At 36.2% G+C, this 23,133-nt stretch overlaps 3 protein-coding genes across 3 annotated transcripts; 2 read left to right on the forward strand and 1 right to left on the reverse strand.

Annotated features, from left to right (window-relative positions):
• Nucleotides 696–1,294, forward strand: LOC18773386 (lamin-like protein). Its single transcript, XM_020565717.1, has 2 exons — nucleotides 696–879; nucleotides 981–1,294. The coding sequence occupies exons 1-2, from the start codon at nucleotides 696–698 to the stop codon at nucleotides 1,292–1,294; spliced, it is 498 nt and encodes a 165-aa protein (XP_020421306.1).
• Nucleotides 2,529–11,447, reverse strand: LOC18773776 (protein argonaute 4). Its single transcript, XM_007207162.2, has 24 exons — nucleotides 11,102–11,447; nucleotides 10,635–10,689; nucleotides 8,568–8,891; nucleotides 8,270–8,475; nucleotides 7,945–8,169; nucleotides 7,692–7,828; nucleotides 7,514–7,611; nucleotides 7,340–7,437; nucleotides 7,032–7,197; nucleotides 6,812–6,928; nucleotides 6,628–6,735; nucleotides 6,441–6,503; nucleotides 6,244–6,357; nucleotides 5,974–6,139; nucleotides 5,779–5,891; nucleotides 5,525–5,662; nucleotides 5,229–5,359; nucleotides 5,036–5,101; nucleotides 3,961–4,024; nucleotides 3,772–3,883; nucleotides 3,624–3,697; nucleotides 3,259–3,353; nucleotides 3,145–3,176; nucleotides 2,529–2,980 (listed from the first exon to the last, which is right to left on the reverse strand). Exons 3-24 carry the CDS (start codon nucleotides 8,886–8,888, stop codon nucleotides 2,805–2,807), a joined length of 2,820 nt encoding a protein of 939 aa, XP_007207224.1. The 5' UTR covers nucleotides 8,889–8,891; nucleotides 10,635–10,689; nucleotides 11,102–11,447; the 3' UTR covers nucleotides 2,529–2,804.
• Nucleotides 18,658–22,893, forward strand: LOC18774133 (somatic embryogenesis receptor kinase 2). Its single transcript, XM_007205830.2, has 6 exons — nucleotides 18,658–19,181; nucleotides 20,370–20,441; nucleotides 20,571–20,714; nucleotides 21,137–21,208; nucleotides 21,334–21,405; nucleotides 22,552–22,893. Exons 1-6 carry the CDS (start codon nucleotides 18,967–18,969, stop codon nucleotides 22,622–22,624), a joined length of 648 nt encoding a protein of 215 aa, XP_007205892.1. The 5' UTR covers nucleotides 18,658–18,966; the 3' UTR covers nucleotides 22,625–22,893.

The following is a 23,133-nucleotide window of genomic DNA, read 5'->3' on the forward strand; positions in this document are numbered from 1 at the left end:
ACTGTATGAGATCTAATCTTCTATTGTTCTTTACTAGTTCAGAAATCCAAAAGGAACTCGAAATCGTCTAGAAATTAAGACAATTAAATTTCGTTAAAATAGTTTCATTATAGGACTTCAAGTATAAGGGAAGAACGTAATATAGTTATAGTATTTTTATGAAACCGATTAATTAGTAGATTTTTTTGATATCACGTATATGTCTTTAATAATTCAGAAATAAAGATAAAAGTAAAAAAGAGTTCAATGAAGTAAGAAATCTTACAATTAATTACACCTCAAAAGCCCTCGATTTGGTTTGCAATATGCAAAGCATGACCTGGTAGTTATGCTGAAGAAAAGACAAACTTCATCCAATACGATCCAACATGATATCTTTATTTCTCGAGCACACATCAAAGATTTTCTTGTAGAGTTGTAAAAGCGATAATTATAACATAAAATTGCATAAAGGGTTTTCTTTTTACACACCTTCAGGATGATCAAGCCCAAAGAATCATGCTCAACAGGTACAACAATAACAACATAACATACCCCTTTTCTCATTTTTCTCTTCTGGTACCTTTTTGCATGAGACATGCATGCCCTGCTACCTTTTAAGCATGGAGGGTTTGATTTTTAGCAAGGCCATAAATTAATCCGAGGGAGAGAGAGAGAGAGAGAGAGAGAGAGAGAGAGAGAGAGAGAGAGAGAGAATGGAGGGTTTGAAAAGTAGAGTTAGGTGGTTGATGATTTTGATGGTGATGATTAGAGTGCTGCATGTTGAATGCAGGCAGCCTGTGCTTCATAGAGTTGGAGGGGGAAGGTTCACTTGGGCTCCCAATATTGACTTCACAGAGTGGTCAAATCAGGAGAACTTCTATGTGGGTGATTGGCTTTGTAAGTTCCTCTCTCATGTCACAAACATCAGATTGATTTTTACCTCCAATATAATAATTTGCTAACCTTCACAAGCAATTTTCTCTGTCCAATTAATCCAGATTTTGGGTTTGATAAGCATATCTACAATGTTCTTGAGGTGAACAAAACTAGCTATGATAATTGCATTGACAAAGATTTCATATATAATGTTACAAGAGGCGGGCGGGACGTGTTTAACTTGACGGAGGCAAATACATATTTCTTTCTCAGCGGCCGAGGTTACTGCTTTGAGGGTATGAAAGTCGCTGTTCAAGTTCGGGAAATCCCACCGGAACCACTTCTGCTTAACCATGGTTTTCAATCATATGTCTACATCCATGCTATTCTACTAGCAATGCTTGCCACTGCTTGTGCATGCATAATTCTCTTCTAGTTAAATGACATTACCAGAATGCATGAGTTGAGGTAGTGGGAGCAAATATACTAAAGCCTAGCTAGCCTCCGATATTGTAGATGTAATGGTTCTCAAAACTATAGTTACTAAGTAATTTTTATGCAAAGCCACTACTTTTCCATCTAAAGAGAACACGAGTAAGGAATGATATTCAAAATAAGGTAAAGCTATCAAAGATGTACCCCAAGATAGGGGTGGGCATCAAATTCGAATTATTCACGTACCGACCGTACCGTACCGACAATTTAGTTTGGTTTGGTTAAATAATTATTTTTTAATTTTAATTATTTCGATCCGATCCGTATCGAGATATTTGGTTTGGTTAACGGAAACAATATTCCTAACCCAACAGAAATCCGTATCGATCCGATATTTATACTTATTCTATTATTTAAATACAAAACAAGAAACCAAAGATAAATACAATCAGAATTTTCTATCACTCTTTTATCACTGTTGTATTACTTCTTTATCACCATTGTATCACTTCTTTATCACCCGGTACTGTAGCACTTTTTGGTCAGAGAGGAATTTATGAATTTTCTATGTTTTTCAATTTTGACCTTTGTCCCTTTTTTACTTGTAACTTTCCAACTATTGATATAAATTTTATGTTCTTTATATGGTTGGATTCAGCATGAAAAAATAAAGAACCCAACGCTGGACAAATGTCAAAATCATTTACATAAATGTAGAAAATTCAGTAAAAATAACACTCAAATGTTCAAATAACAATCACAAGTGGCTCCCAATACATCTCGAGTATATATTGAATGATATAGTGACTAAGTTATTTGATTTCACATATGTTATGTGAAAGTATTATAAATTATATTTTTATTAGTATGTTTTTATTACGATACTACTGACATACCGAACCAATCCGAACCAAATATTAGGATAACCGTTCCAAAATCTACCAAAGTCTTTGATTTAATTAACGGAAGAAAAAATGGTCTACCGAAATCTTTGATTTGGTTAACGAAAGAGTCTTCTACCGTTCCAAACCAATCTGTGCCCAAAGCTACCCCAAGCCAAACAAAGAAGCTGCTAATTTCAAACTTCGCATTAATAACCTACTAATTTTCTCGTGCCCTGATTGGCTAGCACAGAGCTTAAAGCATAAATTTAAACGCACCGCAACTATGCAACTAGGCTCAATACACCTCAAATTGCATACTCTAAACACTTCAGCGGAGCACAATCCTGGTGCCAAAAGAACAAACCAAACCCTTAAGACCAACCACAATATACAAATGCCACAAAATACACAAATGCCAACAGAAATTGTCATAATCCCATAAGTTTGGCTACACACAGTCAATATTAAGGTCAACCAGCATTTAAAGCCTGACAAACACAGGGTACTACTACACTAATGCAAGCTTACTACCGTCGGTTCAAACCTCCTATGGTGGGAGGCTACACAAAAAACTATATACAAAGTGTTCTGAGTAGGCAGTCTTAATATGCTCAAGGCTCAGAGTTCTCAGCAGAAAAACATGGAACTGGACACATTCTCCTTCAGCCTGGGCAGTTGAGGGACAGGAACTGCTCCAGCAGAGGTCACACCGCCATGGCTCGAGGATGTCTCAGATGCATCTTCAAATTTCATGAACTGTCCCATCTGAGTGGCGGCCAAGTGAGCATAGCAAACGGGAGCAACTGAAAATAAAAATATTAAATCAAAGTATTAAAATTTACTTAAAATTCAACAAGATCAAAGGATCTCATTTGCAGCTTGGCATGTTACGATGCCAATTATAATGACAGCATAAATATCAAGGAGAGGATTGCAGTAGGATCAGAACAAAGTAACTGCAACTTACCTACAGAAATGGCAGTGGTACTTCTTTGGTATCTGCAATCATGACAATTATGATTCAGAAGAATCCTAATTATTAATTAAGGCTAAAAGTAAGCAATATATCCCGTTCACTTACACATATGAAAGGGAATGCACTAGCTCCTGCAGATCATCTGCTGAGAAACCTACTTCATCTAAAAGAACATGATAATGTGTAGGCCTTGTGGTCCCCTTCAAAAAACAGGTTAAGAGCAAACCAAGTTAATATAACTTGTCATACTATTCCAGACAGCAGATAAGTAGCAAAAATAAGTACTGAACCATTACATCTGAGATTTAACACTCCTACAATCGTAGTTTAATTAAAACACTCACTTTTTGAGTGCTTTTATCATAGCTGTAGAACAAGATGGAAAGGCCCAGGCTTAAATACTCAAATTTAGCTATTTTACAGCATCTATATGGTTCAAGATATATAATTATATATATATTGATACTCACAATCATTCCAGCTTGGGCACAGAGATAAAAGTCATTGTTTCTTGGATGACAAACTTTGTTGTCTATAATGGTTCCTGCAGAAACAATAAATAGCATAGGTATGTTGAACGATGTAAATTATTTAATTTGTACGCTTGTGCCTGCCTACCAGGAGGAACATTGTCAGGGGAAGGAGGCTGAAAAAATTTGGTATGGTGGTTCTTCTGAGCAATAATCACCACAAATTTTGGGTTCCAGTTCTCATCGAGAAACTTGCATGCCTGACCAGAAAACAAAAATTGACATCATTTCCAAGTGGAGGACAAATTTGAAGGGCACAATGGTCAGTTCGCAAAACCTCAATGATTTGATCCAGTTCAATGTTCAAAACTTGGTTGAATTGAGACTCGCTGACTCCATCCCTAAATCCAATAGATAACTAGTCAACAACATGAAGGTATCATAAGCACAAGTAAAAAACTTCTAAGATGAATCAAACAGAAGAACTCACAGAATGTGATTAATCAACATGATCTAAAATATGTCAAATGTATAGCTTATTTATAAAAATTGTTCCAAAGAAACAGATACCCATAAAAAATTATAAAATATAATTAATCAATACCTACCTGTTGTATTACAAAGAGTGCCCAATTTTCAATTGATAATTAAAGTATATAACAGAGTACCATACGTTGAACAAAGTTTATAAAAGTCAAAAGCATTTAACTAAAACCAGTGATAAGCACTACCTAAGAAAGGGATTCATGAAAAGATTTTAGTTGGAATACCAGGACTGCAGCTTAAAAAGTGCCTGGTTCACAGACCAATCTAGTAGCTATGTATTCCATCATTCCAATCCTTACGTATTTGGCTTGTCATTTTGGTTCACTTACTATTGAAGCCTCAATACTCTAGTGTTTACTACTATACTAAAAATTAAATAATTAGAATGTGACCTCTAACTCATTGTGTCAGAAAACAAATACAACATTTTGAATATTCGGCATAGGAAAATTCAAAAGACTGAATGAAATTACTCATATTTAAAAATTACCAATTTAACTCATATACAAATACTACAACGTTTATCAGCATTTTGAAAATTTAACTCAGGAAATTCAAAAGATTGAATGAAATTACTGATGTTGAAATAACCCTTTTCTACTGGTATGAAAGAGCATGAACAAAACATTAGAAATTCACCCATACTATCATGTTTCTCTTTAAATCTTTCCAATCTGTGCACGCTTTTTTAGAGTACATGCAACACACACTATAATACTTGAGCCACGAAACTAAATTGCTATAAAAATAAATTACAAACAAGATACTTCAACGGTTCCATTTCTTTCAAGATCATAGTTTTAAGCAGCATTTCAGAAAATAAAACCACAATTCATTTGATTTTAGGTTCTGTAATGTAAACATACCTGAATATGATGATCTGGTCTGGTTTCTGCTTGCCTGAACTTGTATAGAAGTCCAGAAGCAGCTCTCTGAAATTAGGGAGAAATTTACCATTTGTGTGGTTTGTAAAGTATATATGAAACCAAAATGTGAAACAATAATAAAACAAACTGAACATTGGAAAGAAAATGACTTTCTATAAATCTTCTATCCTACCTCATAATGCCGTCATCTTCTGATTCAGAAATTCGCTTGTATAGGGAGTCTATCATCTCCACCTTGGGGGACTGTGTACGAACAGATGCCCTGTAGCGAGAAATCAGTGGCCATTGCCTGGAGCTGACCACCTTTAATTCCACCATTGAACACACAATATTATAACAGATGTCATTGTTTTTCCCATCAAAAGTATCAACATGTGCAGAGTCCAACCGAATTCAGTATAATAACAAAATGAAAGTACAAATTTATTGACATTTAATCCAGAAGATAAAACTTAAACAGCAGTTTACCGCAGCAATTGATGGCACATCAGACTGCCCAGGAGAGCCATGTGACACATCCATCCCAAGAATGATTGTGGGTGCCTTGGAAACCACAGGGATAGAAGGAGAATATTCAACCGCCAACAGTGAATTTAACCCACCAAGCTGCAAGGAATTATGAGGGCAGGTCACAAGCATGAGAATACAAGAAGGAACAAATCCACTCATCCTAATTATGAACTGCTAGAAAGAGAAAGAACATGGCCATTACAATAACTCACCTTAGCATTGATCTTTAACAGAACATTTGTAAGGTATTGATCATTGACCCTTGTAGGAGCAATGCATTGTGTAACAATTCCATACTCAGCAAGATTCTTCCTCTTCCATGGACCTGGGTGAATCAATAGAAATCATTAACAGGAGGTATTATAATATTTAACACATCAATAATAATATAGGTAAAACAACTCTACCATATAGAGCGCTATTTTTTCTCTCCGGAAGCAAACAAAGAAGGAACTGTGGCTGTCCAGGAAGTTTGGACTGTATATCCTCAAACATTCTCTCAACTCTAACCAGAGGTGGGGCACGTCTAGACTGTGGATTCTCTTCAAATACATCAAAAGGAGGCTCTATGCTCTGCCAAAAGGGGAAGAATGGAAAAGAAAAAACAAAATACAAGTTATTAAATAAATAAAGTACTGAGTTACTTGAATACTATTATGTGTAATGGCAAAACTTACAATTCCCTTCATCTCTCCACATTTGATCAGATCACGGACTAGGCCTTTTAAATCACAGCGTGCAGAGAAGTTGACAACAGCCCACTTTTCTATCTTAGTTGGCTTCACAAGTTTCTGCAGTTCAACAATATATATTAGACCATTGAATCAAACTACTGATCCAATAAAAAAGAAAGGATAAAGTGGGGAACAATCACCTTGTTGTTGAAATTCCACCGCCCATTTCGTGGGAAGAAATCATCCCCATTGCCCACTTTCAACTTTTAAAGAAACCAAAGAAATGAATTAGTAGAAGTACAACAGAGGAGGCTATGCCAAAAGGATGAACTAAACCAATTCACATTAGCAACCATATAGGCTCATAAAGGAAAACATGGCACGTACTCTCGGAGCTGGTAGAACACGGCCTTCCACTTGAGTAAAGCCACTACTAATTGAAACCCCACATGAGCGTAGCATCGGTTCAGCATCATAATTGTTGATTTTCAAAGCCTGCAATAGTACTCATCAAACTTGGAGAGTCAGGGATCCATATAAAATGAGTAAAAGGTTAAGGGAAGCCACCTACATTAGATAAGACACTCATTCTCTCTTGGGGCTTTTGCCTTGATTTCTCCACCAGTGAAGCTCTTTGAAGTGTGGAAAGAGCTTTCGTATAGCGTTGCAAGGACACCAAAGAACAAAGCTGTACGGAAAAATAAAATCAATAAAAACATAAAAGTCAAGGATAAGATTAAACATCATATCTATAGCACCAACTAGAAAGAAAAATAAACTCATCATGTTACCTCCAGGGGGATATAAGTAGGACGCTTTGGCTTCCCAACATTAATACATGGTAGATCAGCAGAATAACGCAACTGTATATTGCGATGATTAACAAAATAATCATAAACAGTCACTTCAATTTCTCCATCCTCTCCATCCTTGGCATGTTTGTTTCTCAATGTAAAACTGTATCATACAAGGATAACAAGTGCAGAGTGTTAAGAACATGAACAAAAGAAAAAGAGCAGCGCCAGTACAACTTAAAGGGTAGATAAAGCACAAAGACATAAAAAAGAAAAACTTGGTAACATCAAAAAGAATAATATACGTTTGCTCCCGGCATGGCTTCTCGCTCAAACCAGTTATCTTGTATTCTAGATTGGATGGACTAGTTTTGACCCTCAAATTCTTGAGTGTCCGTTTAGCCTGGTCAAAGAAACAAATTATCAATGAGTAAATGAAATATTAATGCTGCAGAATGAATAATCAAGGGGTTTGTTACCTTCATCCAGTCAAGTGAAAAAGGATCTCTAACATTTTGGTTGGCAATTAAAAAATCCACCACTGGCCCAGGCTGTATAATCATCGTAGTAGATACATCTGAACACATACGCAATGGAATAGGTGAAAAAAATGGTAAGTTTTGAAAAATATAACAGAACATTAAGTAATATGGTTACCAATATTCAAAGATAAGCCACCCTGGGTGGTTCTAAAACTTGAATGGAATCCTCTGCAGCCAAGAACACCACCTCCAACATCGGCGAAATTTTTTGGATCATTATGGAAGAAAGATTGGCGAACCAGGAGGCACCCTCTGTTATAATCCAAGATTTCATTAGATATGATCCCATCCAGCCGATGAATAATATAAACACAAAACTAAGTGCAGGAAGGAGACAGATGGGAGAAAACAAGGAAAAATTCACTCACTGCTTAGATGCATGCTGTCTTAATATGATGTCCAGTACTCTCAGAGCTTCTTGGGAATTCTCTGATTCTTGACCACGCAGAGCATCTCCAATTGCTTTCATGGGAATTTTTGCAGCATAGCTAATCTCCACATTGAATGTTTTAGACCGATTTGGGCGCCTTAATCTCTTCCGGTCACTCTCATTTGGACTCCCATGACCATCAGGGCTAGCATTTCCATTATTTCTAAACACAAAAAAGTCCAACTGAATTTAGGGCAAGAAGGTTGAAAGGAGAAACGACCAATACCGAGGGAAGAAATCCTTTACAATTCTTCCTTACATACCTGTTCGATGGCATATCCTCGAGCACAACGGCAAATTCAAGTTTGTTTCGTGGAAGGGAACCAACAGTAAAGAGGCTCTTCTCCCCATCATAAGCAAAGTCCTTTCCACCTAACTCAGAGTGATAAGTCTCATGCACCCGATCGATTATTCTTCTTCCAGCACCCTTGCCATCAAGAGGACGGCCATCTTCATAAGAAACAGAAACCTATGTATACAAAAATGAGAACAAGTGTTAAACTGATGATTTCAGAACATTAAGAAAAAGATTGGAAAATACAGAAAGTTTATGGGACTTACACTGTAGTGGAAGAAATAACCATCAATATTAGTAACATTCACTTTGAAGTGATTAGTGACCAGAGGTATCTTTGTCCCCTTGGTTCCAAGGCCACGCCTAGCAATTGGAACCCGCACATTTTTCTTCTTAACAGGTTCAGGAATGTTATCTGCTTCAGGACGCAATGGAACAACATCTGGTGGAATAACAGGGGGTGGGGGTGGCAATGCATGCTCTGCCCCGTTCACCCCATCTGCCTCATTCACCCCATCTGCCCCATTCACCCCATTTGCCCCATTCACCCCATTTGCTCCATTTCCATCCGGCTCAAACGAATCCATATCCTAAAGTACAAAATAAGTATGCAATTGAGACGCAACAAAATTAAGCATTTTCATGAAAAATAAAGAGTACACACTTAAGAAACTTGATTCCTAATGCCAAAGGATAATGTTGAAGCAGGAATGGAACTTCCAAATGCGGCACCAGCGGTGCTAATAACACACTTTGACCACACAGGGATATATTAAACTTCCTATAAGGTGGCAAACAATAACTAGAAAACCGATCAGGAAGTAAAACCCAACAAGGCAGTGAAACAACGATGTAACTGCTTGAAAAATTAGAGAAAGAACAATTGCACAGTATGACACTGAATACTAACACCCATAACACATTTATATCTCACCACAAGTTCACTAAATACTGAAAATCTGGGAAACAAAAGGCCTTAGGAAGAAACTTTAACATAGCATCAGAACCCAGAAACTATCTCTACACAATTTAGGCAAAGAAGTTCTTAATCATGCTGATCCAACACAAAAAACTTAAGCAAAAGATAACAATTCAAACATACAAAAAGTCCAAAAGAACCGCATAGAACAAAGCACTTAACTGAGCAATTTATAGCAAATAAATGTCTAAGGACGTTCATACAAAATCACATAGCACTCCAAATACCATATTCAGTAGGTTGGACCAAAATTGAACGATAACAGAATCTCAACATCATGTAGTGTTCAAATAAAACAAGGCAAAATAATCAAGAGAAGCACTATCTAGAATGCCATGTGGGAAGTCAGAGCTTCTAAGCACCCTTTTTTGTTTCCAGAACTGCAGACTGTATGACAGTAATAAATATGCCTAACGAGAAAAATTTGAGACAAAACTGACTATTTTACACTCGCTAACACCCTAATACAACACAAGCATCACCTCAAGCCTAGATGGAGTATTTAAACCCAAATTGATGTGAACGGATGGTACATAAGACCCTTTCACAACAGAGCACAGTGACCAGAAATCTAACTCAGAATGAGAAAAATTATACACACAATGAAGGTTTTGACAGCTGAAAAACACATGCACATGCAGACAAGTACACAGACTCGTGAAGAGGCTTTGACGAGAATTTTAACGGTGCAGACCCTCTCACAACATAAAGATACCATAGTGGCAACAGAGCATAGTGACCAGAAATCTAACTCGGAATGAGCAAAATTACACAACACTGAAGGTTTTTACAGCTGAAAAACACATGCAGAGAAGTATACAGACTTGTAAAGAGGCTTTGACAAGAATTTTAATGAGGCAGATGATAGAAATAGGAACACGACATCAATAACGGTCTCATAGAGTCAAAATATAAATACATGCTACTGTGGACCACAGAAACCGTAACTGACAATAAAATTTTACATCAAAATCAAAGTTACAAAAATGGGAAACAAACAAAAAGCCAAAAACACCTACATGTGAGTTTTAAGGAGAAAGCCAACAAAAATTAGATACATAAGGTGTAGGTTAAGGAAACGCAACTCGACCGTGGAAGCTGGAAAAATCTTAAGACTTAAAGAGTCCAAAATTTAAATAAAATATCAGTACATCAAAAAACCAGACATGCATTCATCAGAGCAACAACTCAAGGCAATTAAAACATACACATGTAAAAAACCTACGCAAGCGAGAAAAATCCCCCAAAACGAAACCCAAATGCAGAGTGGTTAAAAAGAGTCATTTTGAAGCGCCGTAAGACCCAAAAAAGGGGCATGCAAATGAAAAAATGAAAACTTTACTATTAACATTACCTAAGCGCACAAGAAACCCGCTTTTGAGAAACCCAACCGAGAAAATTCTTCAACCCTGCAAGTGAAACAGTATTAATACACAAGGATCGGTCTTAAAAACCGAGAAATGACCCAAAATCAGTCGAAAACAGAAGTGCATTGCTCAAAACAACAGCCACACAGAACAAACAAGAGGAGAAAAGAGAAAAGCTAGAGACTTTAACATACTGTAAACATAAAAAAAACCTAAAGGTCAAAACCTTTTTTCAAAAACAAGAAGAAAAAAAAAACTTGAACTGCAAAATGAGAAATTTGCAGAGATGGAACTGAGAGACACGAAACACCCAAAATCACCATGAAGCATAACCAAAACTGAACTGCATTGAAGAAAGAAACACCATCAAGAATCAAAAGCCCACAAACACCAAGAACAAATTTTGGCTTTGAAAAGCACAAAAAAACCCAACTCTGAAGCAAAATGCTTTTACCCGAGAAAACAGAGAACCCACGAGAAGAAACCCTAAAACTGAGATTTTGGGACTGAAACTGAAGAGCTTTGAGGTTTTTCACTTTGTCAACTGTCTCTCACTCTCATTAACTCTCAGTTACTCTCTCTCCTATTTTAACATACACATACGAACTCCTGCCTATTATATCTTCGTTGAGTCCAAAGTTCTACCATCTCCTGTGTCTGCGGTACCAATCACTACAGTCCCTGCGGTTACACGCACCTGGCCTCGTCAAACCTTGTGGGACCCTCTCTGATCGCACGGTCCAGATTCATTTCACTCAGAAGCATTAACTGCTTGCAACTCTCGCTACTCTTTTATCCTTCCAAAGCGCACGCTGAAAGTGCGCTCTGAGTTGTTATGTCATTCCTCGTTCGCACCGTAGGCTGTTCCCGTATGTTTTGACGGTTTTGCCCTTGCCCGAAGTCCTAAATGACAGTTGGGTCCCTTTCGTTGCCAAACTAGAGAGAATGCTGTCGTTCTTGCGTTTTGGTTCGCGTGAAAGGGCCGTGGGCAATATGGTCATTGCAAAGATTTTGTGAAAGGTTGGATTTGTTGCTCTTCCCCAGTTATTTGACGGTTTTACCCCTAGTTAAATTCTTGAATAATAGTTGTGTCCCTTTCGTTGACAAACGAGAGAGTTTTTGCGTCAAAGGAACGTGGGCAGTATGGTCTTTCAACAATCGTCGTGCGGGGACCACTTGGGTGAGGTGAGGGTCTCCACACATTTAACCAGCTCGAAATTCAAATCTGTGTCTTATTTTTTATAAGTCAAATCTGTGTCTCTGCGTAGGGGAATGAGAGACTACTACTGTGACGATTTACTGTTGTTGGCTCTTGAATATTCTTTTCTAAAATAGACATTTAGTTATGGCTCTTCTTCCGTTTTAGTTTGCCAAACATTTACATAAATAGATCCTCATTACTACATCTTCGAGTCGTTTGGTACGGTAAATTGTCATGAACTGAATTAAATTTTGAGATTATCTTAAATTAGTTTGGCCTAAACTGAATAACACTTGTACTAGATTTGGTGTCTCTTTGATTGGACTAGAATTAAATTTTTTTAATTTTAAATATTTAGAAACAGAGCATGTGGATTTTTTTAAAATTTTTTTATAAAACTTCTCTTTGCATCTCATTCTTTTCTTATTTTGCAGCAGCTGGCTTCTTTTTCATCCTCTACTTTTTCATCATCTATACTTCTCCATCCTCTCTCCTACTCCTCTTCTTCTGTCTATCATTCAAAAAAATTCTCTTCTTCCTCTTCTATTCTGTCTTCTATATACGCTCACACTCTGAAAAGTTCCTGGTCAAGTGAGCAATTATGACTGATTTGAAGGCTAAATGATGATAACCAAATTGAGATGCACCGAAGCCCCTATAAATACCAAGCTTTTGGAAAAGAGAAAGGTGTTTGGGTCTAATTTGGCACACCCAGCCCAAAAAGCCCAAAAACAACAAAGACAAAACCACAGGGCCCAAGCAGTCTGGACTCTGCAAATAAACTTGGGCCTCGAAAAAGAAAAGCAATTAGCCCATGGCTCCAGAAAAATCAAAAGGGCTTGGGCATAATTAAAATAGAGGAGGGAGCCCAAAAAGAAACAGACCCACATGAATCTCTTTCTCTGATTTAGGAAAGTTAACAATTTCAACTGGGTTGATAAAGAATTAATAAAAGCAGGCGGCTAGGAAGAGACATCTCTGAATCTTTGCCACCAGAAGATCAAATCCCTTTTTATAAATTCAGAGATATTGTTTCTACTCCAAAAGAAGGCACCATCTTTTCAAGGGATGCGCAGGCTAAGTTCTCAAAAAGAGATAAGCTTAACGAATCAATTTCGAACTTATTCTGCACTTTGCAATTCCTTTGCAGGAGACATCTGAGTATGAATCTGATGACAATGCTGTAATTGAGAAATAATTTTATGATGATGAGGAAGAGACCACCAACTGGCACAAGTGTAGAAGTTGAAGCTTCACTCCAAATGACTCTTCCTCCACCAGATCAAATTCAGAAAGACCAAACTCTGCTAGTTGCTTCCAAGAAAATGACCAAAAGTGAGTCTTCGTGCCCTATTCTCCATCCACTTTTGTCACGCCCCGAACTCAGGGGTCGGTGGAAACCCCGTGCCCATTGCGTAAGAAAGTAAAATAAAATAAAAAGAAGCCAAAACAGGGTTTAAAATAAACTTATTTTATAACAATAGCTCCAAAATCTTACAACTTTACAATTAATTAATAAAGCTCTATCACCCTCATTTAATTCAGTCTCATTTGGTTTAGTTATTGTCTTGCCCACTAATTCATCTGAAAAATTAAACAGGGTGTGGGATGAACAACCACCCAATAGGGACATGAGACCTAACCACACGAAATTGATATAACTAAATTAAGTGACATGCAATCACACTGCCAAATATCACAATAATAATATTAATGCATGAATGCTCTTCGTCTACTCTCGTTAATTCATATAACTGGACAAGCAGACATGCACGTCCTATATCATGCTTATACCACTTGGTCCCGAATGCCCATTTATATGAACTAACACCCATCTTAATCATCCCACAAATTTCCTCCTTTATTAGTCATTTTGTCTAACTCCTTGTCACCAGTCCCGAATCACCCAATAAAAAAATATGTGCACTATGGGATCCCTGAGACCTGGTTCCTACTAAGAATTAGACTCAACTACAAAAAAGATCATTCCCATTACCCTCTTTTCCACCACTATTTTCTCAACCCAAGAACTCCAAATAATTATAATATCACGCATAATATAATGCTCACGAAATTTAATTAAATTAATTTGTGTAAAAGGCTCCTCAAGAAATCCCTACCTTGACACCAAAGCTTTTGTTAGAAATGTGGGAGCAAATATTTTCGTCTCCAATCATAGCACGCCACGTAGAAAAGAAGATTATCTCTTAAATTAATTAATTAAACCAGTTTATCTGGCTAATTAATTAATAGGGATAAATTTCTTAATTAATATTATATTATCTTTATTTAATAAGATAATATCATTAATTCATATATTGTCCTAATAAAGACAAGATAATATCATTAATTCAGATATTATCTTCATAAAAAGAGATAATATCATTTAATTCAGATATTATCAAGTTCGACTCAATCCCAACGAATTTGGGTAGAGAATAAACTCATCATATTCTCTACGAAACCTTAGCCCCGAGGCTCCTATAAATAGACGACCTCATTCATTATTCAAGGTACATCTAAACCTACTCCTAATACCCGAGAAAAATACCTGAAGCTCTCTCTCTCTCTCTCTCTCTCTCTCTCCACTCTCCACTCTTCATATTTTCTCCACCTAGCTCCGGCCACCACACACTGTTCCGGCCGCCCGGTTCACACCATACATACAACTCTGTACCCTTTGCTTAGCTATTGTTTTCCTACAAACATTCGAACTAACTTAGGTATCGGAGGGCCTTTGACCAACACTCCCCGGGTGTGGTCTATTTACTCCAGTCTTTTTTATAGGAATCAAGGAAGAGAGAAAAGGAAGATCGAAGATTGAATAATCTAGAAGCGAATATTCTCCCACGAGATTATTTGCACAAATAAGAAATGTAAGGTGTTTTTCCAATTTTCCACCTTATCCACAAACTCAGTATCCCACTCTTTTTCTTAACAATTCTTCTTCTCTCTAAATTTCTTTCTAATTTCTCATATTTTGAAACTATAAGGTTATGCTCCTATTTATAGTGGTTATAGGGATATGATAAACTTCAATATTAAAAAGATAAGAACATCTAAATTTATCCAAAAGATAAATATCTTAACAAGATCATCCAAGTTTATCCAAAAACTAAATATTCTAACAAGATAAGATCATCCAAGTTCATACAAAAAATAAATATCTTAAAAAGATAATATCTTCCAAGTTTATCCAAATGATAAATATCTTCTTTTATCCATTTAAAATATGGGTCTTCACAACTTTTAAGCAAATTTTTACATGTACTAATACTTGATCTAATTCAGGTTCTGCTATTGCTGAGGTAAAGTCAATTGTCGTTCCATAATCAAAAAAGAAGAAGAAATTGATTAAAGAAACTCAGAGACGATTGAGAATGATGTAGGTTTCTGATGAAGAGGAAGAGCAAGCATTCAATACAACCAGACCCGATTCCACGCAGATAATATGCTTTGATGTCTAGTGTGAATTAATCTAATTATGACAACTCCAATTGTGATTCAAGTGAGTTTGTTTTAGCACTCTATTCCTAGAGCCGCTTCGACTGTTGAAGTGGTCAAGACTGTTGAACCACCTATTTGGCCCTATTTTTACACAACCAAGTTTAAAGTCATATTGGGCCAAATTATGGCTTGGGCTTTAATATTAATCAAATATCCCGGCCAATCTATGTTAAGGAAATTATTAGTTAGGCTTATTTATTGATATGCCCCATGTGCTTTATCGAAAATCTCAATTTACTCCATAACTTTACAATTGGGTCAATATGTCCCTGTGCTATTATTTTGGGTCTCATGTTGCCCCATTTCGTCAAATTTCTCAATAAAACCGTTATCTTGGTAACCAACTCCAAAATGGTTGCTGCATCTTAATTTAGGGAGATATTCTCATCTTAAATCAAATATTATCTCCCTAATTAAATTGATTATTTGACCTAGGGAATTTCCCTTTTCCACGTGTCACTCGTTCATTGGTTGCCGAAATATTCATAGCTAACGTGTCACGAAAAGTAGTCCATTGATCAATAACTTGAACACTTGTAATCCTATTTGCATTACCCTTAATATAGAATGATTTCATATCTCATGATCCACAAAAGCTAAATACCACAAATCTTGATCTTGTAACAAAGGGTGATTATGTTGCTTGAGTCAAATAAAGTTATGCAACACAAAGCATGCATTTACAATCCTAATTTGTGTTTTGATGTTGAAAAATGAAAGGGTACGCAATATACTCTATTTATTTTTTAACAACCCTAATGACTTTTCAATTACATTCTCTGTAATTGAATTACACAAGTTAAATAACTCTTTGTAATTTTCAGGACAATTGTTTCCAGTCCATTCATTTAAGTGATATCCAGTTCCTTTGTAAAGTGCTAAAAAACCTGGCCCATTAACTTATCATGCATCCACAAGATAATACTTATCTATAATAGAAAAGGTTTTAAAGAAAAGTTTTGGCTATTGTAGTATTAAAGATAATACTTATATTATATGCAATATAATTACATTAATTAAAAGATAATAAATTACCACTTGGAACTTGAAACAGATTATCCTGGCTAAAGCATCTTGCAAAACACGAGCATCAGAAGAAGAATAATTCTATCTTATAAAGGGTGATTAATCTTGGGTAGGGTTTGTGAAGAATAATTCCATGTTGATGGGAATTATTCTTTTTCTTAAATGAGATGACATGATAATATTAAGGAGATTTAGTAGAAATCGAATCCTTATTTAGGGAGATATTCTATCTTAAATCAGGATAATTGGCTAATTAAACAGAATTTAATTAGCATAATTATTTCACTTAAAAAATATTCCGTTTTACACGTGTCACCTTCTAATTAGTTACTAAAATTCCATGTTCCCACACAGACGTTACAAATTTCATGTAGTTGACCATAAACATTACTACAACAAACTATTTGTATACACATCAAGCAACAGTCTGCTAGCCTTTTATAAAACCAAAAAAATTGCAAATTTCACTAAGCTTTCAAACATGATGAGGGCATTTATAAAGCAGTTTTATTCCCTCACAAACAAAAGCATATTCATATCCCACTCAACACAACCTGGATCATTCAAGAATCACTCACCACACCCATAACAACTCAATCTACACAAATGCATATTCAAAAACCACTAGAGACACCCCCGGATCATTCTAAAGCCCAAAAGCGTACTCAAAAACTTGTTTTATTCGAAGAGGAACTGCTCTTCTTGCTAAATCTTTAACTTTTATAGTGTTGTTATATGATTAGACAAGTTTATAAAACTTTATTTTAACACACACGCATTCATATGCCCTAGGTAACTGGACACAATTAGAACATAGAGAGTGATGAACAAATAAACATAATGAATCCATAATCTGAAGTCATAAATTGCTATAAATAACAAATTTGAAGGGCAAGACACATAGGCTTAGATTGAAAGGAAGAGAGAGCAATAATCTGGAAACCAAAGATGAGATTCCATAAGATAAAAAAGATGATTAAATTGAATATCAAACACAGATATGGGTATGGCCTCCTATATTTAGTGAAGAGATTTGGCACCAGGGGTGGAGCCACAGCAAGGCCTGCCCTGGGCCTAGCCCACTTGTAATATATTATAAAATACATGATATAGTATATACAATTACTGTAATTATATTAGTGTTGGCCCTCACAGTTGAAGATGAAAAACTTATGTGGAAGTGATTTTGAAATTTTGGCCCCTCCATGTTAAGAATTCTAGCCCGGTCATTGGTTGACGTGCATTAAATGAAATACACCCCCTGCACTTGAGATTTGCAAAATTCCACCCATTATGATAGGATTTGAACTCGGGATTTTGGATTGGGAAATCCCTCCATATTTCCCGCATCTGATTTGCAAAATCATGATTGATTTTGCCAAACGCACGGATTTCCCTTTTGGAATCATGAAATCTTGAGTTTTTTTTTTTTTTCATTTTTCCAAACACACGGTAGTTGAATACGCCCAAATTTTTATATACTTTTTGGCCTCGTTTGGTTCACGGAATGGATTTGAGGGGAAATTATTTTCCATGTTATTTCCCAAGGAATGGGAATGCAAGATTCATTTCTCACGTTTGGTAATGTCGGGAAAGTAACCGGAAGATTTCACTTTGTTTTCTTTCCCATGTTTGTTTTGAGTAGGAATGGAAAACAAAGTTTGTATAATTTTCCAATTATACCCATATTAAATCAAATAAAAAAAAGAATGTATTTAATGATACGTTGTAATTATAAATTGTTCATAGGAACAAAATAGTCATGAAAATTGTGCATTGAATGTTAGTTCATTTTCCCAAACTTTCTCATGATGAGGGAAAACAACACCCAAGTTAAGAGGAGGGCTTCACTTTCCCTCATACTTTCCCATATGTCAGGCAACGATTTCCCACGCCTGGACTTACCAAACATGGGAAATCAATTGAATTCCCATTCCCAAGCCTCTTTTTCCATGAACCAAACAGGGTCTTTAAGAGTTCATACAAGTTTGAATTGAATACGCCCAAACTTTTATACGCTCTTTAAAAGTTCATAAAATCCAAATTAAATACATCCGAATTTTTAAAATCTTTTAAAATCTTATCGGCTCTAGATAGTCACCTAATTCCCCATAAATAAGAATGAGAAGAGAAAACCAAATTCTTATTATATTCTTTTTGACAAAGTAGTGAGAATTTCATTTCAGTGGTAGTTGGTTAGTGGAACAACTCCATTTGTTCATCTACCACCACTGAGAGTCATAAAAGAAGAAGGAATGAAGAAATCATATCATCCAATCCAGTCCAATACAAAAAATAAAAATAAAAGGTAAGAAAGAAAATGATTTAAGAAAAGACCATGTTTTACTCTGTGAGTCCCAAAGCCGATCCTTCTCATTTTCCTTCTCTTGACCCTTTTGACTCTGCTGTCTCTGTCTCTGTCTCTCTCACAAACAACCAAAACCCGCAAAACGCAAAACAGAAAAAAGTAATTAAAGATTAAAGGCAAAAGCCCTATTGCAAGTACAAATTTTGTAGAAAAGCTGAAGAGATTTTGAATCTTCTCGAGAATCTTCTTCTTAGAGCTAGCTGTATCAGCGTCAACCATGGCCATGGCGGCGGCCTGCTGTTTGTTGACCCTAACCCTAACCGTGAGCTTCGTTCCCTTGGTCTATGGAAACTCTGAAGGAGACGCTCTGTACACGCTCAGGCGGAGCTTATCGGATCCCGATAACGTGCTTCAGAGCTGGGATCCCACCCTTGTCAACCCCTGCACTTGGTTTCACATCACCTGCAACCAGGACAATCGCGTTACCCGAGTGTACCATTCTCTCTCTCCCTCTTGCTCCTCTTACATACATATGTGCCTTCATTTAGGTACCTTTGTTCAAATTTATAGTTATTTTTTTGCTGATGGATATGAAGGTGATCGCTATTTGCTTTTAGATTGGGCCGCTGTGACTGTTTGATCAAATTGGTTTGCTGTATATATTTTGTGCAAATTTTTTTTTTTTTGTTTGTAAAACAGTAATTTTGGGCTTTCCTTGGAGACTCATGGGTAATCATCATATTTGAAACAGTTTATCAAGAAAAAGAAAAAAAAAACCAGAATAAAGTTTGGTTGGTCAGTTCACTGACTACTCCTTCCCTTTGTTGATAGGTTAATTCAGTGATTACTATTTGGACAGAGTTTTTTTATATAAAAAAATTCAAAGAAAAGCTTTATTTCTTTTTCATGGGTGTATTATTTTGCGATTAAAGACGGTGTGCTTTTCTGCTTAACTCAAAGCAACTCTATTATATGTTTGTGTAGGAACTAGAATACTGTTTCATCAACATTTCAATACCACAATCATGATGTTTAAAATGGGAGAAGTTGTAGGATCATGCATATTATTGCCCAAAATGTATCAGTATTATGCTCTACAGCTCCAGATTGCATTGCCTTTGTGCTGAAATGTTAGTGCTACTTAAGCTGTTGGGACATCATATCATGTATGGTGAAAGACAATTATCTCTATATCACTCAATGTTTGAGTGGAAATTTTTTGCTAGCTTTGCTTTTGACTCACCTGTTTCAATATGTGGGTCGATATGAATACTGAAGCTGAGTTTTTAGCATATAGTAGAGCCTCAGTTGAGAACATTCTTTGTTGTTGTACAGTCATTCCCATAATTCTTTCTTTGCTTTCCATAATTTTTTTTTTTCCTTTTTTCCTTAGTCTTGTCTTGTGTGAATTTATTGCATTCGGCTTGCTAGCTGCAGTGGTATTTATGCCTATCTGCAATCTGTTTGTGTCTTTTCATGAATAACCCGTATTGACAGTGATGTCAGAATATTCAATATTGTGGTTCCTACTTCCTACCCTAACTCTGGGTGCGGCATTGGTGATCTTAATTTGTACTTTCTATAGGAGGGCAATTTTTAGTCTTCAGTTTGTAATGTTTTTTTCCCAAGTTATTGTTAATATGTTGCAAGTTTATTATATGATTTTGATATATTGGGCAGGGACCTGGGTAATTCAAACCTCTCTGGACATTTGGTACCTGAACTAGGAAAGCTCGAGCATCTTCAATATCTGTATGTTTCTTAGCCCTTCTCATTTTCTCTGACAATAATATGCTGGGGTTGTTCTTAAAGCTTACATTTATTTTTGGTTCTTGGATTAAAGTACTGTCTGGCTAACCCTTATACCTCTTTATTATGTAGGGAGCTTTACAAAAATAACATTCAAGGAACTATTCCAGCTGACCTTGGTAACTTGAAGAGCCTCGTTAGCTTGGACTTATATAACAACAACATATCAGGGACCATTCCTTCTTCATTGGGGAAATTGAAATCACTTGTGTTTTTGTGAGTTGATTAAATTAAGCACTGAACTTTACCTGTGTTATTGGGCTGTTTTGGCTTAATTTAGTCTATTTTCTTGGACGAGAAATTGGGAGTTTGGCTTTCTGACAACTCCACTTTTGCTTGAATATTGATGGATAACTTATTTGGGATCCTAGATCACAGGTGCAACACCGGAAAATGAATGTGGTAGCCTTTGAATTGTCGCATTTTGCAATTTCTTGAATGTGGCTTAGATTAGGGGACTAATCACTGGCCTTGTATCAATATATGATCTACTGGTCCTCTTTGTGTCTCTGTGTCTCTATCTCTCTCTTTCTTTATGCATAGATATATATGTCTATATATGTATACTGAGATTGAAACAATGAGGTTTTTTAGCTAAGTAATATATGCCTTCCTTTCATTGTTGCTTGGATTGGTAGACGTCTCAATGATAACAAGTTAACTGGACCAATCCCGCGGGATCTTGTTGGTATTTCAAGCCTCAAAGTTGTGTGAGTGCTTCTTGTCTCAATCTATTTCTTCAATACCTTCTTTTTTCTGCAAGTGTGGCAGTTTCCTTGTTGTATCTTTTCTGTTATAAACACCTGTTAATCATTTAAAATTGCCACTTTTCCAGGGATGTATCCAACAATGATTTATGTGGAACAATTCCTACCAGTGGACCATTTGAGCACATCCCTTTAAACAAGTAGGTCACTTCTATCATTTATCATTTTGCTTCCTTATCTTGTATTCCTTTGTTAATCCAACGAGAACATTTCTTCTCTGGCTACAACCAAGGCTACTACATGTTCTCTCGTCTTTTATATTTTAAGTATCTGTATTTGAGCTCATCCCTTCCTTTTTGACACTTAATTTTAAGAAAAAGAATAAAGTGGGCATGGGTGGTTGCATTGCTGTTCATGTTTGCATTGAGGTCCTCATGCATGATGCTTCCTGTGTTTGGGCTCAACAGTTGTTTATTTTACTTGTGACTTTATTTAGACTTTAAGTCGCCACATATACAATACTTAGCCTTTTGCACATGTTTTACTGATCTTGTATACTCTATATGTGAGAATGCATATGGGATGCATATTTTTACTTGGTCTTGAGCATTTATATTCAGATAGATAATGTGAATTTCGCATGACATAAGAAGCAAATTACCATGAGTATATGGACAAATGAGTTGGGGTATGCACTTTGTGCTTCTCATCATTATCAGTATATTGGAGTAAAATATTGGAATGATTATTAAATAAACAGAAAGTATAGTTTCTTGGATTTGCACTACATATCTGGAAATGGGTGAAACTCCATCCTCTATGCTATAGGATGTTTGTATAGAGAATAAAGTCTGACGAATGGGATTACTGCTGCTATGTAATTTTGGTATGCTTAGTGAACATATTTGAATGATTTTTGTCAAACACAAATAGATCTCTCAAAAACTGCACACTGCTAAATTTTCTGGACTGTCTTAAGAAATAAATAAGTTCATTAAACACTGTTCTAGAGTTCCCACAACCCCCACCATGTTTCAACACTTAATGAAATTGTGTCTGCGTGTAGTGTGGTGTAGAAGTTTAAAACTATTGATTGTGTTATTTCTCACTGTTCGTTGAGAATAGAGATTTATGAACTTTTGGTACCGTTAAGAGCAAGTTCAGTTTTCAATGCCAAGGAAACTTAGGTTGCCTGGGGTTGGGCTAGGGGTTTTCGCTGCAGACGCAGCTAAGATCTTAATAGTCTTCTCGTATAGGTTTATTTCCAGCTGCTAGTTTTATTTTCCTGTGGTTATATGAAATAATCTTTATTTGTTTTTTTTGCTTTTTCGGTTCCAATATTGTAGCTTTGAGAATAACCATCGACTCGAAGGTCCAGAGTTGTTGGGGCTTGCAACTTATGACACAAACTGCTCGTGATGAAGAACGAAGACGGAATCTTGACTCTGCTTTGAATTAGATATGTACGTCCAAAAAGTATATCGTCGCATTTTAATGGGATTGGTTACAAACTCAATCCCCCATATAAGCAAGCATATATGTAAATTTTATGACAGTAAATGGCATCGGCACTTGTAACTGTATCGTTGTGCTCTTGGTAATATGTCGAAGACCTTATTTGCATTGATGTAGTACAAACCAAAGTTCTAGTTATAGTGAATTAATTTGACTCGCTTGCTCACAGTAAATCTGTTGTCTTGTGATAATCTCCCCCTTTTTAACTTGAATGCTATTTTGCTTGTGTTGGTGTTCAAGTTGGTGTTTGTTCTCGTGGCCAAATTGGTGCACTTCTAATGGTAGAGTACTATTATTTCGCATTTTTTTAATACCCAGAAATCCACCGATCCGATTTGCAGACGCAGCTTTGAAATGTGGGGCCCATGTCAAACCCGATATCCTTTTGTTTAGTGTGTAGGAATCATATTATC

This window comes from Prunus persica, chromosome G6, assembly GCF_000346465.2.
Source record: "Prunus persica cultivar Lovell chromosome G6, Prunus_persica_NCBIv2, whole genome shotgun sequence".
NCBI lineage: Eukaryota > Viridiplantae > Streptophyta > Magnoliopsida > Rosales > Rosaceae > Prunus > Prunus persica.

Excerpts from the sequence above, each read along its gene's own strand:
- LOC18773386 (XM_020565717.1), top strand. The coding sequence starts at position 696 with ATGGAGGGTTTGAAAAGTAGAGTTAGGTGGTTGATGATTTTGATGGTG. Across the intron at positions 880-980 it reads CTATGTGGGTGATTGGCTTT|ATTTTGGGTTTGATAAGCAT; the intron begins GTAAGTTCCTCT and ends CAATTAATCCAG.
- LOC18773776 (XM_007207162.2), bottom strand. The coding sequence starts at position 8,888 with ATGGATTCGTTTGAGCCGGATGGAAATGGAGCAAATGGGGTGAATGGG. Across the intron at positions 7,198-7,339 it reads AAGCCATGCCGGGAGCAAAC|TTTTACATTGAGAAACAAAC; the intron begins GTATATTATTCT and ends TGTATGATACAG. Across the intron at positions 3,354-3,623 it reads GTGCCCAAGCTGGAATGATT|GGGACCACAAGGCCTACACA; the intron begins GTGAGTATCAAT and ends TGTTTTTTGAAG.
- LOC18774133 (XM_007205830.2), top strand. The coding sequence starts at position 18,967 with ATGGCCATGGCGGCGGCCTGCTGTTTGTTGACCCTAACCCTAACCGTG. Across the intron at positions 20,715-21,136 it reads TTGAAATCACTTGTGTTTTT|ACGTCTCAATGATAACAAGT; the intron begins GTGAGTTGATTA and ends TTGGATTGGTAG. Across the intron at positions 21,406-22,551 it reads GAGCACATCCCTTTAAACAA|CTTTGAGAATAACCATCGAC; the intron begins GTAGGTCACTTC and ends CCAATATTGTAG.